At 41.1% G+C, this 15,643-nt stretch overlaps 1 protein-coding gene across 6 annotated transcripts in view; it reads right to left on the bottom strand.

Annotated features, from left to right (window-relative positions):
* LOC137632799 (microtubule-associated protein RP/EB family member 1-like) overlaps window positions 1-15,004 on the bottom strand; it is a 73,540-nt gene extending 58,536 nt beyond the window's left edge. For 3 of the 6 annotated variants that reach the window (XR_011042124.1, XM_068364890.1, XM_068364895.1), the window contains exons 1-2: window positions 13,789-13,901; window positions 7,406-7,572 (exon numbers count right to left, since the gene is read on the bottom strand). Coding sequence is in view for 5 of the 6 variants with exons in the window: in XM_068364890.1 (XP_068220991.1) it covers window positions 7,406-7,565 (160 nt within the window). In the remaining variant the exon portion in view is untranslated. Of the gene's footprint in view, window positions 1-7,405; window positions 7,573-13,672; window positions 13,902-14,853 lie in introns of those variants that run through there. The other 3 variants (XM_068364893.1, XM_068364894.1, XM_068364892.1) reach the window with 3 other exon arrangements.
* Between the last annotated feature and the right edge of the window lie 639 nt (window positions 15,005-15,643).

Here is a 15,643-nt window from a genome sequence, read left to right as displayed (position 1 = left end):
ATACTTTAAGGGTTGATTCACGCTATCGGTCAGGTCCCACTCCAGTCTCGGTTCGCTCTCAGTTCGGTCTAGGTACAGGGGTGTTTACACTCTCAGTCCGATTAGTGTAATGGCAAAATTATAAAAATAACAAAAATGTTATTTTCATTAGTAAAATAAATTTTTGAATATACTTACCCGATAATCATGTAGCTGTCAACTCTGTTGCCGACAGAAATCTAAGGTCGGGATACGCCAGCGATCGCTATACAGGTGGGGGTGAACACCACAGCGCCATCTGTGGTCAGGTACTCCAGTACTTCTTGTCAACACCACCTCAATTTTTTCCTCGGTCCACTGGTTCTCTATGGGGAGGAAGGGTGGGTCAATTAAATCATGATTATCGGGTAAGTATATTCAAAAATTTATTTTACTAATGAAAATAACATTTTTCAATATTAATCTTACCCGATAATCATGTAGCTGATTCACACCCAGGGTGGTGGGTGGAGACCAGCATACATGTTAACAAAGAAGCTAAGTATCCCGTATTTTACTTTATTAGTTATTCAAAAATAACATAAAATAAATAAGTACCTGGTAAGAAAGACGACTTGAACCATTACTCTGCCTTTATTAAGTACGTCTTCCTTACTGAGCGTAGCGGTCCTCTTAGGATGCTGAACGACTCTTAGGTGCTGAAGTATAAAGGGCTGCAACCCATACTAAAGGACCTCATCACAACCTTTAACCTCGGCGCTTCTCAAGAAAGAATTGACCACCCGCCAAATCAACAAGGATGTGGAAGGCTTCTTAGCCGACCGTACAACCCATAAAAAGTATTCAAGAGAAAGGTTAAAAAGGTTATGGGATTATGGGAATGTAGTGGCTGAGCCCCCGCCTACTACTGCATTCGTTGCTACGAATGGTCCCAGGGTGTAGCAGTTCTCGTAAAGAGACTGGACATCTTTGAGATAGAATGATGCGAACACTGACTTGCTTCTCCAATAGGTTGCATCCATAACACTCTGCAGAGAACGGTTCTGTTTGAGGGCCACTGAAGTAGCCACAGCTCTCACTTCATGTGTCCTTACCTTCAGCAAAGCAAGGTCTTCTTCCTTCAGATGAGAATGTGCTTCCCTAATCAGGAGCCTGAATAGGTAAGAAACTGAGTTCTTAGACCTTGGAAAAGAAGGCTTCTTGATAGCACACCATAAGGCTTCTGATTGTCCTCGTAAAGGTTATGACCTTTTTAGATAGTACCTAAGAGCTCTAACTGGGCAAAGTACTCTCTCCAGTTCGTCCCCCACCAAGTTGGATAGGCTTGGGATCTCGAACGACTTAGGCCAAGGACGTGAAGGAAGCTCGTTTTAGCAAAAAACCGAGCTGCAAGGAACATGTAGCCGTTTCAGATGTGAAAACTATGTTCCTGCTGAAGGCGTGGATCTCACTTACTCTTTTAGCTGTTGTCAAGCACACGAGGAAAAGAGTTTTTAATGTGAGGTCCTTAAAAGAGGCTGATTGGAGAGGTTCAAATCTTGATGACATAAGGAACCTTAGGACCACGTCTAGATTCCAGCCTGGAGTGGACAACCGACGTTCCTTTGAGGTCTCGAAAGACCTAAGGAGGTCCTGTAGATCTTGTTGGTGGAAAGATCCAAGCCTCTGTGGCGGAAAACCGCTGCCAACATACTTCTGTAACCCTTAATCGTAGGAGCTGAAAGGGATCTTACGTTCCTTAGATGTAACAGGAAGTCAGCAATCTGGGTTACAGTGGTACTGGATGAGGAAACTGCATTGGCCTTGTACCAGCTTCGGAAGACTTCCCCTTTAGACTGATAGACTCTGAGAGTGGATGTCCTCCTTGCTCTGGCAATCGCTCTGGCTGCCTCCTTCGAAAAGCCCCTAGCTCTTGAGAGTCTTTCGAAAGTCTGAAGGCAGTCAGACGAAGAGCGTGGAGGTTTGGATGTACCTTCTTTACGTGAGGTAGACGTAGAAGGTCCACTCCTAGAGGAAGAGTCCTGGGAATGTCGACCAGCCCTTGCAGTACCTCTATGAACCATTCTCTCGCGGGCCAGAGCGGAGCCAACCAACGTCAGCCGTGTCCCTTTGCGAGAGGCGAACTTCTGAAGTACCCTGTTGACAATCTTGAACGGCGGGAATGCATACAGGTCGAGATGGGACCAATCCAGCAGAAAAGCATCCACGTGAACTGCTGCTGGGTCTGGAATCGGAGAACAATACAACGGGAGTCTCTAGGTTATCGAGGTAGCGAACAGATCTATGGTTGGCTGACCCCACAGGGCCCAAAGTCTGCTGCAAACATTCTTGTGAAGGGTCCACTCTGTGGGGATGACCTGACCCTTCCGGCTAAGGCGATCTGCCATGACATTCATATCGCCCTGAATGAACCTCGTTACCAGCGTGAGCTTTCGATCTTTTAACCAGATGAGGAGGTCCCTTGCGATCTAGAACAACTTCCACGAATGAGTCCCTCCCTGCTTGGAGATGTAAGCCAAGGCTGTGGTGTTTATCAAGGCCAGATGAACCGCCAACAGCTCCTTGCAATAGATGTGAAGTGTCCTTAGCTCCTGATTCCATGTTCCCGAGCATTCCTGTCCGTCCAAAGTCGCACCCCAGCCCGTGTCTGATGCCTCAGAGAAGAGACGGCGGTCGGGTTTCTGAACAGCCAAAGGTAGACTTCCTTGAGAAGAAAGCTGTTCTTTCACCACGAGAGAGTAGACCTCCTCTCTTCGGAAACAGGAACTGAGATCGTCTCTAGCGTCATGTCTTTTATCCAGTGAGCCGCTAGATGATACTGAAGGGGGCGGAGGTGGCGTCTCCCTAACTCGATGAACAGGGCCAGCGATGAAAGTGTCCCTGTTAGACTCATCCACTACCTGACTGAGCATCGGTTCCTTCTCAGCATGCTCTGGATGCAATCTAGGGCTTAGTAGATCCTTGGGGCCGACGGAAAAGCCCGAAAAGCTCGACTCTGAAGATCCATACCCAGGTAGACAATGGTCTGGGATGGGACGAGCTGGGACTCCTCAAAATTGACCAGGAGGCCCAGTTCCTTGGTCAGATCCATAGTCCATCTGAGAATCTCCAGACAGCGACGACTTGTGGGAGCTCTTAAAAGCTAGTCGTCTGACGGAGCCGGACACAAGATCATGGTACTGCTGCACAGTCTGTGAACTGTCAACCATGGGGAAGCGAGGAAGTACAGCGACAACCCGAAGCTGTCTAGACTGTCTGGGTCGTACAGACAACTCCTTATCGGGTTGCTGAGGTTGCCGCACTGCGTCACAACAAGTCACTTCTGCTGGTTGTTGAACGTCTTCCCAGTGACACACTGACTCCGTAAACAAAAAATCCTCTAACAAGGACTAAGCTTGGACTGCATGTCTTGCAACAAAGCTCAAGGTCTATGGGAGCAGGTGTGGTAACAGACGGGGTTAGCGACTGAAGTGGAACCATTACCCTCCCTGGAAGCATGTTATGCTTAAATAAAAGTCCATAGGAGGCTAAGCAGCTAAAGGCTCCTCTCCAAATGACAGAGTCCTCAAGGGAATATCAGAAGGAGGGAGAATAGCACTTTCTCATCTACAGGAACCATATCCGAGAAAAGCTAAGTTCTCTCAGTGAGGGTTTCACTGGTGCAAAAGCAGCAGACTAGAAGGCAACGTTATGAAACTGCTTGACAGTCTAGTGAGTTGGCAACAACCAAAGATGTGTGACTGAGGAGCATGCGGTAAGGTATGCAGAGCATGCTGTATGCAGAGCATGCTGTATGTAGAGCATGCTGTAAGGTAAGCAGAGCATGTTGCATGGCGTGCGGCTTATGCTGCATGGGATGAGGCTCATGCTGCATGGGATGAGGCTCATGCTGCATGGTATGAGGCTCATGCTGCATGGGATGAGGCTCATGCTGCAAGGGATGAGGCTCATGCCGCATGCGTTGAGGAGGATGCCGCATAGTATGAGGCTCCTGCCTCATGGGTTGAGGCAGGAGGATGCCGCATAGTATGAGGCTCCTGCCTCATGGGTTGAGGCGGTTGCCGCATAGCATGAGGCTCCTGCCTCATGGTTTGAGGAGGATGCCGCATAGCATGAGGCTCCTCATAGCATGAGACTCCTGCCTCATGGGTTGAGGAGGATGCCGCATAGCATGAGGCTCCTGCCTCATGGGTTGAGGAGGATGCCGCATAGCATGAGGCTGCCTCATGGGTAGAGGAGGTTGCCGCATAGCATGAGGCTCCTGCCTCATGGGTTGAGGAGGATGCCACATAGCATGAGGCTCCTGCCTCATGGTTTGAGGAGGATGCCGCATAGCATGAGGCTCCTGTGAGGTTCCTGCCTCAAGAGTTGCGTCTGCCTCAAGGGTTGAGGAGGTAGCTGCGCAGAGAGAGGCTCATGCTGTGAAGAATGCGGTTGCTGCATGCGTTGAGGCGGCTGCCTCATAGCATGAGGTTCCTGCCTCAAGAGTTGCGTCTGCCTCAAGGGTTGAGGAGGTGGCTGCGCAGAGAGAGGCTCTTGCCTCAAGAGTTGAGGCTCTTGCCTCAAGAGTTGAGGCTCTTGCCTCAAGAGTTGAGGCTCTTGCCTCAAGAGTTGAGGTTCTTGCCTCAAGAGTTGAGGTTCTTGCCTCAAGAGTTGAGGCTCTTGCCTCAAGAGTTGAGGTTCTTGCCTCAAGAGTTGAGGTTCTTGCCTCAAGAGTTGAGGCTCTTGCCTCAAGAGTTGAGGTTCTTGCCTCAAGAGTTGAGGCTCTTGCCTCAAGAGTTGAGGTTCTTGCCTCAAGAGTTGAGGTTCTTGCCTCAAGAGTTGAGGTTCTTGCCTCAAGAGTTGAGGCTCTTGCCTCAAGAGTTGAGGTTCTTGCCTCAAGAGTTGAGGTTCTTGCCTCAAGAGTTGAGGCTCTTGCCTCAAGAGTTGAGGTTCTTGCCTCAAGAGTTGAGGCTCTTGCCTCAAGAGTTGAGGTTCTTGCCTCAAGAGTTGAGGCTCTTGCCTCAAGAGTTGAGGCGGTTGCCGCATAGCATGAGGCTCCTGCCTCAAGGAAAGTGGAGGTTGCTGCATAGCGCTGGTACCTGGCAACTCCCAATGCGGCAGCTCACGCATGGAGGCAGGAGGAGCCTCAACATCATACGTCTGGCAGGGTGGACTGCGCAGAGGTGGAGGAGCGCTCGCAGGAGGAGGTGTGCTAACCTTCTCTGCCTGAAACTCCTCCATCAACACCGCAAGCTGAGACTGCATTGTCTGCAGCATAGACCACTAGAGTTTAAGAAAGACAACAACAAACGGAGCTACTGTCCGTTGAGACTGAGGGTCTAAAACAGCTGGTGCGGCAACAGACGGAGTTACTGCCTGTTGCGATACCACCTTGCCTCTCTGGGAGGTGTGCAGTTGTCGTACTGCAGCAAGTCCGAACTGACCCAGTGCTAAAGGCACCACCTAGGAGTTGGACTTGCGCGGAAGGGACCGACTTGCACTTAAAAGCTGCAAGATTTGGTCCATGGTTTCTGCGAGAAACCTCTTCCGCAGACGAGGAATAAAAGGGCTCTCTCGTCTTTGTGTGGGTGGGGTGATCACGTCGGCTACGTGAGTTGGTTACACCCGAAACCACGGAGGGAAACGTCTGTTCGTCGATCAAGGCCTGATGAACCCATAAGTCCTTCGACGTTACTTCTCCCCTGCTTGGGAGCTTGTAAGAGGTCCCAGACTAGGCGAACAACTGGCACGAACAGACGAACCCTCGAACGCAACACTGTAACACTTTGCGCTTATCACTTTATCACTTTTGATTTTCTGTTTGCACTTATTTCACTGAACTCGAAACTTTAAGTGGTTTGTACCTGAAACACGCAATTCTATTCTTCATTAAAAGTTAGTAATTGCGAAAACAGTATTACAATGTAACAGAAAAACATAATGAAAGATAAATAATTCAGTGGCTGGAAAAGAGACTAAACACTAGATCAAATAAACTACGTTTAAAATCTCTCACCGCATAAAGCCTGAGAACAAGAATAAAACTCTAGAAACGTTTACCTTCTTCCCCTAAAGAGACTAGGGAGAAGAGCAAAAAACGATAACAACGTTACCCGCTTGAACGAAACGTTTATCCTCCTCTCTCTCCCTCCGTCTCTATCTCTCTCTCTCTCTCTCTCTTGACTTAGAACCTGAGAGATGAGCCCAATTAAATATATCGTTAAAACATATCATTGTTGAAGGAAAAAAAAACTGAAAGATTTCCCAAATAAAAAGTTCCTTTATTAGAATTAAAACCATTTAAGCTAAGAAAGAATGAACAAAACGATAGAATCGTTCTACTCTTACTGCAACGTGACACCGTGAATACTCTCTCTCTATCGTAACGATAGAGCGCAAGTTGAACGTTCTGAACGTCAACAACTGCAGAGACAAAACAAAACGTTAGTTCAACTTTGAAAACAGTACGAGACTATCAAAGAAATTCTTTCAAAAACATTAAAATAGCATAATATGTTAACAGGTAAAAACGAAATGACGGGCTCAATGTTAATTAACTTCGGTTCCAAGAAAAGACCGCCTACTATTAGGAAAGGTCGAATATAAACAAATATAAAAATTAATTTTAATAAGTTAAGAAAGAGAGTCTATACTCTCTTCGACACCAACACTTCCGTCTAAGGGAAGGGTCGGCCATTAAAAGTGAAAGAGTTCATACTCTCTTCGTCACCAAAATTAAATCAAATTAATTCCAAAAACTTGCTAAGCTAATGATAAAGCTTCCTGAATAGCGAAGGCTAAACTCTAGAGCAAATACATCACCAAATCGTGAGCAATAACTCCAGAATCAACAGCGTATCCATGTAGGTCTAGCCGGAGGCACGACAGAGGAAAAATTGAGGTGGTGTTGACAAGAAGTACTGGAGTACCTGACCACAGATGGCGCTGTGGTGTTCACCCCCACCTGTATAGCGATCGCTGGCGTATCCCGACCGTAGATTTCTGTCGGCAACGGAGTTGACAGCTACATGATTATCGGGTAAGATTAATATTGAAAAAAGCATAATTTTATAGGAATATTGTTCAGTGATACTAATAAATGTATTAACGCAGTGAACATTAGCCTGTTATTGTACATATTGATTTTTTTCTATCATGACCGGAGCGAGAGCGGACTGGAGTGCCTGTGTGAATACTTCCATTTATAATCATATACTGTATAAATATTTAACCGGATCGTAACTGGAGCGAGACCAGACCGATAGTGTGAATCAACCCTAAGGGGATTGGCAAATAACTAGGAAATGTATGTAATGTATAAATTACCGTACCTTTTGTTTATTATTTAAACTTTATCCATCTCCATAAAGGTTAGTTTTATTACTTTCTATTCATATATCTGCACATTTACAATTGTACAAGTGAACGCAAAGTTCAATCATACCAGGGAAAAGCATGTCCATAAACTGACAGTACGCTGCTCCTGTACAGAGTTCTTCCACTTTGGTATATGAAGACTGCAGGCAGTCGTTGACCCAATTGAGCATGTCATGGCGGCTCAGATTTTCAACGGTGGAACTGGTAGAAAAAACATTCACGGCCATATTTAATCTGAAAAGAAATACACACTAAGTTCAATACTTCATATTAAATATTTTACTGTAAACTGGGAAAAATAACAAGGTCATTTACATCAAAATAAATCAAATAAAAACTGTACTACCGGTATTTACTGCTCGACTTCTGATGTACATTACTGTATTCGCAACAGTTAAGATTATAAATGAAATTTCAGAGGAATTATTTACTGGTACAGTACACTTCAAGGTAACCAATTTCTAATCTTATGAGTAAAATTGTTTTAAAATACATGCATTTCAAGTTGCAAGCTCCCTCCCAGAACAAATCAAACTCTTTCAACTGAGGTACTACTGTACAGTACTGTATCAATGTACTGAAAAATTAAGCAATTGCTGTCAAATATGATTCCGTTTGCCTCAGCAGATTTGACTATAAATCTATATCCTGCTCACTCTGGGGTCACCAATCTACAAGGTGCCAGTTAGGTGATAACTGAGGCGAGGTAAATGCAACTAACTTTTTCAACAAAGAGTGAGCTTATATATAAGAGCCTTCAATGGAAGGAGGTCACTAAAATTCAAACACATCAGTTCCTAAAAAGACAGTCTTAAACCGGTTCTGTTAACAGTGAGGTGTATTGTGAGATATACAATAAAAAGAAAATACTGTTACAGTTTAAAAGTGTGTGTGAAACACGTGCTGTACAATCTACCAATACTGTCTACTGCACTGAATGCAAGTTTCTGCAGTACCTCTTTAGTCGCTGCTATACTGTTTCCCGATCATTCCCTACCATCTATTTCCTTTGGTCTATTGAATTTCTTATTCCTGATCTCAATATTCATCTGATAGTGTCGTTCATTTAGTTCTCTATGCAAGTTGCACAAGACTTTTCATACTTATGACCATGCATTGCATTCAGATCCTCCCATCCTGTATGTAGTACTAGGTATGCAGTTAACCCTAACTGTCATGCCTTCCCCATTATAAAGCTCCATAATACACAATATTCCAGAAATTTTATTCCACCTGTGACCAGATTATGGAATGATCTCCCTAACCTCACAGTTGCATTGATGGAACTTCAATAGTTCAAACTTGCTGAAAATGTTTTTATGTTGAATAGGTTGACACAAGACAGCATCTCCCAACCACACGAGCGCGATTGTTTTGTCAAGGCAGTTAATACAGTGAATAAGACTTATTATTTCAATAAAATTGGATGCTTAGCCTGAAGCTGAGGGTGGAACCTCCATAGAAGCAACACCTGTCACCTCAGAGAAATCTGCTGCTGCAGAAATCTCTGGAGAATCTTTTGATTTTAAGATACAAAAGGTAAAACTAGACACTGAAAGAGTTGTTTCCTGTTCAGGAACTGTCCTGGAATTCTTATTCTTTTCTGGAACACCTTTTCGTTCACGGCAAACCTCTGTTTTTTAACAGAGGAGAGTGACCAAAATCGATAAAATTCATAAATGGAAGTCTCCCATTCCAGTGAAGGAAGGAGGGGGTTTTACTTCTTTCTCAACCGATGAACGGTGAAAACCAAATTAATGTAATTTATAATCTTTTCCACAAAAATGAACTCTTTCCGAATTTTCAACTCAAGGTTCTATTCTATGCCTACGGGATACATAAACTTCTGAAGGAAAACTAAGTCTCTGATGTTTATGTGCTGGAGGTGTACGATACTGGGAAGAAGGAGGAATAACTTTTGGAAATGGAGGATGAGGCTCCGCACTCCACTTTCTATCACTAGATTGAAACCGAGGTCTAACCTCTAACACTGAAGATTCCTTTATATACAGTAACTTGAAGGTTTTGATCAGTGAATCACCGACGAATGGTTGCCAACCTTCAAACGAGATACTGAAGAAGACAAAGCCCTGGAAGTAGACTCACACGTAATAGCGGGGGTGGATTCAGCAGGGGGACGCGTAATGGTGGTTCAGTAGCTCGTTCAGGTGACATGCCTACAGAACGCACAAAGGTTGCGCGCGAGCACAAGGTCACTTGACGCGTTCATGTGGATGCACTAACAGATACTTCTCCGAAGCTTTGTGAGAAAGCATACACGGGGGTTGTTAGTGTGACTACGGACGCACCGCGTAGTTAGCACAATGAAGTTATGATCTGTTGATTTTTTTGTCCAAAAGATTTCCTAGGGAAATGATGAGTCACTACTTATCTCTTAGGAGAAGTTGTACCTGTAAGACACAGTAGGGTGACAGGAAGAGCTGAGGCACAACAAGGTCTTGAAGGTAAATAAAAATTCTCCAAGACCATATGAGGTGTAAGAGGAGGCACGTGTTGTACAGTCGTAGGATGAAAGGGCGTACGTTCTGGAGACACTTGCATTACCTGTATAAGAGAAACTTCTGGAACCAAAGAGAGGTCTCCCTGGTCCCCCACATCTGAAATAAATACTGTAACTGCTTGTACGAACTTTACACTTAGAGGAGATGGAGACCGAGCATGACTCTCAAACTAGGGTGATAATTGGAGAACTGTATATTACGTATTCACAATGGGTAGTACATTATTTCCACCCAATAAAAAATTTCATACCCAGCTGATTACAGTACAGTATTCATAACTAAAAATTTATACCAAAATTTCCTAAATCTTGTAACATTTCTAAGTCTTAGGCAGCTCTTTCCTATGCCTTTCACTAATCTGTCACATGTACCTTTAATAATGCTTATCAGATGACCCTTTGGACACTAAGGGCTTGGGCATGTGCGCATTTTCAAGTCAGACTTTGGAGACACTGTCATCTACCTTTTATCCCTTAAGTTTACGTCAGAGGTAAAGATACAAGATCTTTATGCTTTCAACCACATAGGGAGGAAGTATATCGCGCAGTTTATACGACTAGCACTCAATTTGCGATATTTGCTTGTTTCAACAATCAACATAATACTATACTGGATAAGTTCTGCATAAAAATTATTCCCCCTACACGGAAAAGAATACCCAGACCTCTTACAAACCGATAAGATGATGAGTTGGGGTTCCCCAGTCTAGTGTGGGAATTTACAGATTTTGTCGCCAATCCACTACGATTCCATCGACTCCTAGTAATTTAAGTACATTCTGAATGGTTTACCGTAAAAGCATAAGGAAAGGAGTGTGGCAGAAGCACACCGCATTAGGTGTTGCATAAGGTTTGAACACGACACCTCACGTCAGGTTGGGAGCACCTATCGTATTTGCTAAAATGGGACAGTAGCAATATGAGCAAAGGGATTCACTGTCCCCACTTGACAAATAAAAACAATGTAATTAAAGTCAGGCAAGCGGTTATATCCCCTCTATTTCCTTAAAACTTTAGCACAGCAGCAACCACCCTCAGTTGCGAAATATAATACAGGATTAAAAATCGGATTTATTTTACATTAACACAATTTTCCCAAAAAGATTTTAATTAGCATACAGTATTTCAATAAATTTTTACTAGTACGATCATTTAAATCTATAACAATGAATCCCTGGGTAATAGTAAAAGAGGTGATTTTGTATAATTGATAATTAACGTTGAAATACTAGCCTACAGGGCTAACCCACGTAGCGAAACGTTCCATTTCCCACAACTTAAGAGCAACGAGATAATGTTTAATAACGAGCAAAGCAAGTATACGACAGACCAAACACCAATAAATTATTAGCCCAATTAAGGAAGGGGGTATTTGTAATACAATGAACGATGTTACAAATGACTCCATAGAAAATGAGATGGAAGGTCACGTTTTCCATACATCCAGTATTTTGACCGTGTTTCATTACAGATAGTTTTTTTTTTATAACGATGACTGGCATAAACAACAAAGTTTAAATAGGTAACTTAAATATGCTGTATAATTAGACTGGTACACATTATGATTAAAGATGTTTCGAAAGTAATTGATGACGATATCTAGCTAAAACCATAAGTTTCCAGTTATGGTAGTCGACCCACCATAAACCATATTTCCCACATAAATCATTATCAAAATTGCTTAAAACACCCAAATTTACAACACATTCCCATCTTTTATTTTAAAACAAATTATGGTGTCACATATTATTCGCCAACCATTCTGGGCACAGTTCCTCTGCTGTTGCGAGCGTAGGCTACTTTCACATCAGAATTTCACAAGACATTAGAATTAAACCAGACATTAGATATTAACCAGACATTAGAATTATGGTACACATTAAAACTAAACTACACATAATTAAACCACACATTAGAATTAAACCACACACCAGAATTAAATCACATATCAGAATTAAACCACACATCAGAATTAAATCACATATCAGAATTAAACCATACATAATACAGTTATTAGACCACACATCAGAATTAAACCACACATAATAATTAAACCCCATATCAGAATTAAACCACACCACACATCAGAATTAAACCACACAAAATAATTAAACCACACATCAAAATTAATCCAGACATCGTAATTGAACCAGACATCTGAAATAGACCTGGGTATTTTTGTAGTGAATTACATGGCAATGTAACCTAGGAAAAAACTACTGTTTCTTATAGAAAAAATTACGATCTCTTCAAAAATGACACTCGTTTTCGTCGCAAATGAATAGTTTCAGAAATATATATACATCTATATCCTACGATAATGGGGGACCCCCAGTGGGAACTCGGGGTTTTGGGTGGGGAAAACACACTAGGGAAACGAAATATAATTATTTCCTATAGTAAATAACGTGAATTAAGCGAATTTGATGTTCATTTCAATCGGAAACAAACAGATCAACCAATTCGGATAACTTTGAGATGCACGGTGTCACTTCTCTTACGAACGAACGATAACATTAGCAACGTTACCAATAATACACAGTGTTACCAACGTTGACGTATGGTACACAGAGTTACCAACATTACTAAAGATAGTAATGATAGATATTTCCATATATTAAATAATTTCTCCATATAAGTTTTACTCAATATATAAAAAGTACAAAAAGGGCACAGAACCTAACAAACCCACCTAACCTAGCCTAGTAGTATGACAGGTCACAAAATAACATTTGATCTACATCGGACGTTGGCAGCACTGGTTAGAATATTTTTTCATGACACAATCTTTGTAACGGCGCCTCCAAAGTTTATCCAGATATACTGTTTTGTATTTTCCTCCGGTTATTATAATTTCAAGAAGGTAATGTATAGACAAGAAAAGGCTTGTTTTACATTTATATATCGATTCCCCAGTATGTTTTCCCCACCCAAAACCCAGAGTTCCCACTGGGGGTCCCCCATTATTGGAGGATATAGATGTATATATATTTCTGAAACTATTAATTTGCGACGGGAACGAGTGTCATTTTCGAAGAGAGCGTAATTTTTTCTATTAGAAACAGTAGTTTTTTTCCTAGGTTACATTGCCATGTAATTCACTACAATGAAACCCGAGATCAGAATTAATCAAGATGTCAGAATTAACCAGACATCAGAATTAAACCAGCTATTCAAATTAACCAGACATCAGAATTAAACCAGAAGTCTGAAATAGACCAGACATCAGAATTAACCCAGACATAAGAAATAAACCAGACATCAAAATTTAACCCGACATCAGAATTAAACCAAGCAAACCCCAGAATTAAACCAGACAACAAAATTAAACCATAGAATAAAATTATACCAGACATCAGAATTAAACCAGACACCACAATTAAACCAGACACCATAATTAAACCAGACACCAGAAATAAACCAGACACCAGAATTAAACCAGACACCATAACCAAACTAGACATCCCAATTAATACCCACAATTATCCCCAACAGAATTGAACACATTAAAATTAAACCAGACATCAAAATTAAACACAAAAATCAAACCAGACATCACAATTAAACCAGACAATTCCTCATTCTCCACTGAGGTCTCGTAGGACTGTTTTATGGCCTTACGAGGCAATAGCTTTCCTGACATAGCTTAGGCCTAAAATGGTATAACTATCACGTTAAATGTAATAAATTAATATTTTTAGTCCTATTCACAACATAAAACGAATAAATACATTAAATAAACACATTTATAAACAACAATTCCCTTCAGACGGGACTAGGTAGACATAGGCCCTATTCAAACACTTTAACTACCGGTCTAATAAGGCCTATTTATGTGGCGTCTCAGTGGGAAAGGTCAATATCAGACAACAGCCACGTCTAAATGAGCGGACAAGGGCGAACTACCGAGAGGTCAAGTTTCGTCTCACCTATTCTTACAGGTAAAATAGGGGGGCAAATATTCAGTTTCTGTTGATACTGGGAACACCCAAAGAGGATCCGGAATGACAAGTGACGTATGGCAAGCGCAAATGTCTGTCTTTCGGTGCGTTCTTTTAGGACAATTCTGTTTTATTCACGTTTATTTTATGCCATATTACTTCTAAAAGCTCTAATATAATATAATCAAGTTATTTCTATGTATAAATTTTCTATATATATTCAGTATATGTTACTAATGGCTAAATACTCTAGCACAAATGTCTATCTTTCAGTTTGTTCTTTTTACCGTAAATATATTTTATGGTCGTTTATCTTATACTATTTTACTTTTGGAAGCTCTGATATAATATTTTTCAATTATTTTTCATATTTTTCCAAGTATATATAGATATTGTATTTCATTGTAAAGATAAATACTAGATTTAATTTGTAACAAACGCCTTTTCTAAACGCTTCTTTGCGTTCTTCCAAGGTGGCTACTTTTCATTATATACTATTCTATCGTTTTTACTTATTATTATTTCACTACATGCTCTTATGATACTATTTTTAAAATAATATTGGTAAATCTATCTCTGATGAATTTTTTTCATTGCATTGTTTTGAAAAATATTCAGTCCCTGCTGTAAGAAACGCCTCCTCTAGAAAGTCTGCATTCATAGACCGTAGCAGATGTTAATAATAAATAAAAAATATATATTAGTCCAAATATTTAGCTCGCAGTTTCCAGGTATATAAAATTTATTTCAAATACACTTCACTTTGTTTTTAGTAATAGTATGTGCTTCATAGCAATCAACACGTATACTAGTATTAGGCAAATTTTAGCAGGATGATTTACCATGTCACAATAATAGACAATTTCAACACTGAATATAAGAACTAATAGAAAGTTGCAAAAGGTTAAAAGTTGTGGTATACTGCTCACTTTTTTACGCACACTCAACCACTCGTGAATGTAAATCCTTTTAAAGCATATATGAAAGTATTTCTAACACACCCACAATTGAACTTTGATATTTACCAATGGAACACTTATATAGCTTACGTACATTGGTTTTATTTGAGTGAACGATGAAACATTCACCACAAATATCCTGAGATATAACTGCGAGTGTGGCTCTACGAACCCACGTGTAGGCTACATGCGAATCCACTCGATAATGCAGACTGCAGTGGCCTTCCTGAGCAGTGGTCTGTTTAACTAAAATTTTGTCTGCCAAATATTACAAGACAAACAATGACTTTGCATTTTTTATGCATAACTAATAGGGATGCATATCACAATGAATTTAAAATTACGTTGATTAGTTTATGTGTACTAATTGCTGAAGCTGAAGTAATTTCTCCGTATAATTTTATACATCTCAATCTTGCAAATATACTTATTCATGCATTATGTATACGTCAGTGTGATCTATCTAATAACGTTATATTGGCTATGATCACATAAAATTATCTTCACTGATAGTTTAATAGTTCTCTGTGAATAGGCTACATAGAATTGCATCTCTCTCTCTCTCTCTCTCTCTCTCTCTCTCTCTCTCTCTCTCTCTCTCTCTCTCTCTCTCTCTCTCTCTCTCTCTCTCTCTGTAGTTCGTGTATTACTCAGGAATTTTTAGAAAGAGGCTGATAGTTACATGCTTTTTTTTCTGATTCCTAAATAACACTGGTGCAACATCAACGTTGAGTTCACTTTAGTAGAGATCTGAATTGATCGAACCACGGCCCTTGTAAATGAAAGTCCAGTGTTATACCACTGATTTATACTAGACAGCAACACATACACATACACACACACACACACACACATATATATATATATATATATATATATATATA

Source organism: Palaemon carinicauda, chromosome 42, assembly GCF_036898095.1.
Source record: "Palaemon carinicauda isolate YSFRI2023 chromosome 42, ASM3689809v2, whole genome shotgun sequence".
Taxonomy (NCBI): Eukaryota; Metazoa; Arthropoda; class Malacostraca; order Decapoda; family Palaemonidae; genus Palaemon; species Palaemon carinicauda.
Note: the sequence above shows the minus strand (reverse complement) of the source record. Positions and strands in the feature narration are given on the sequence as shown.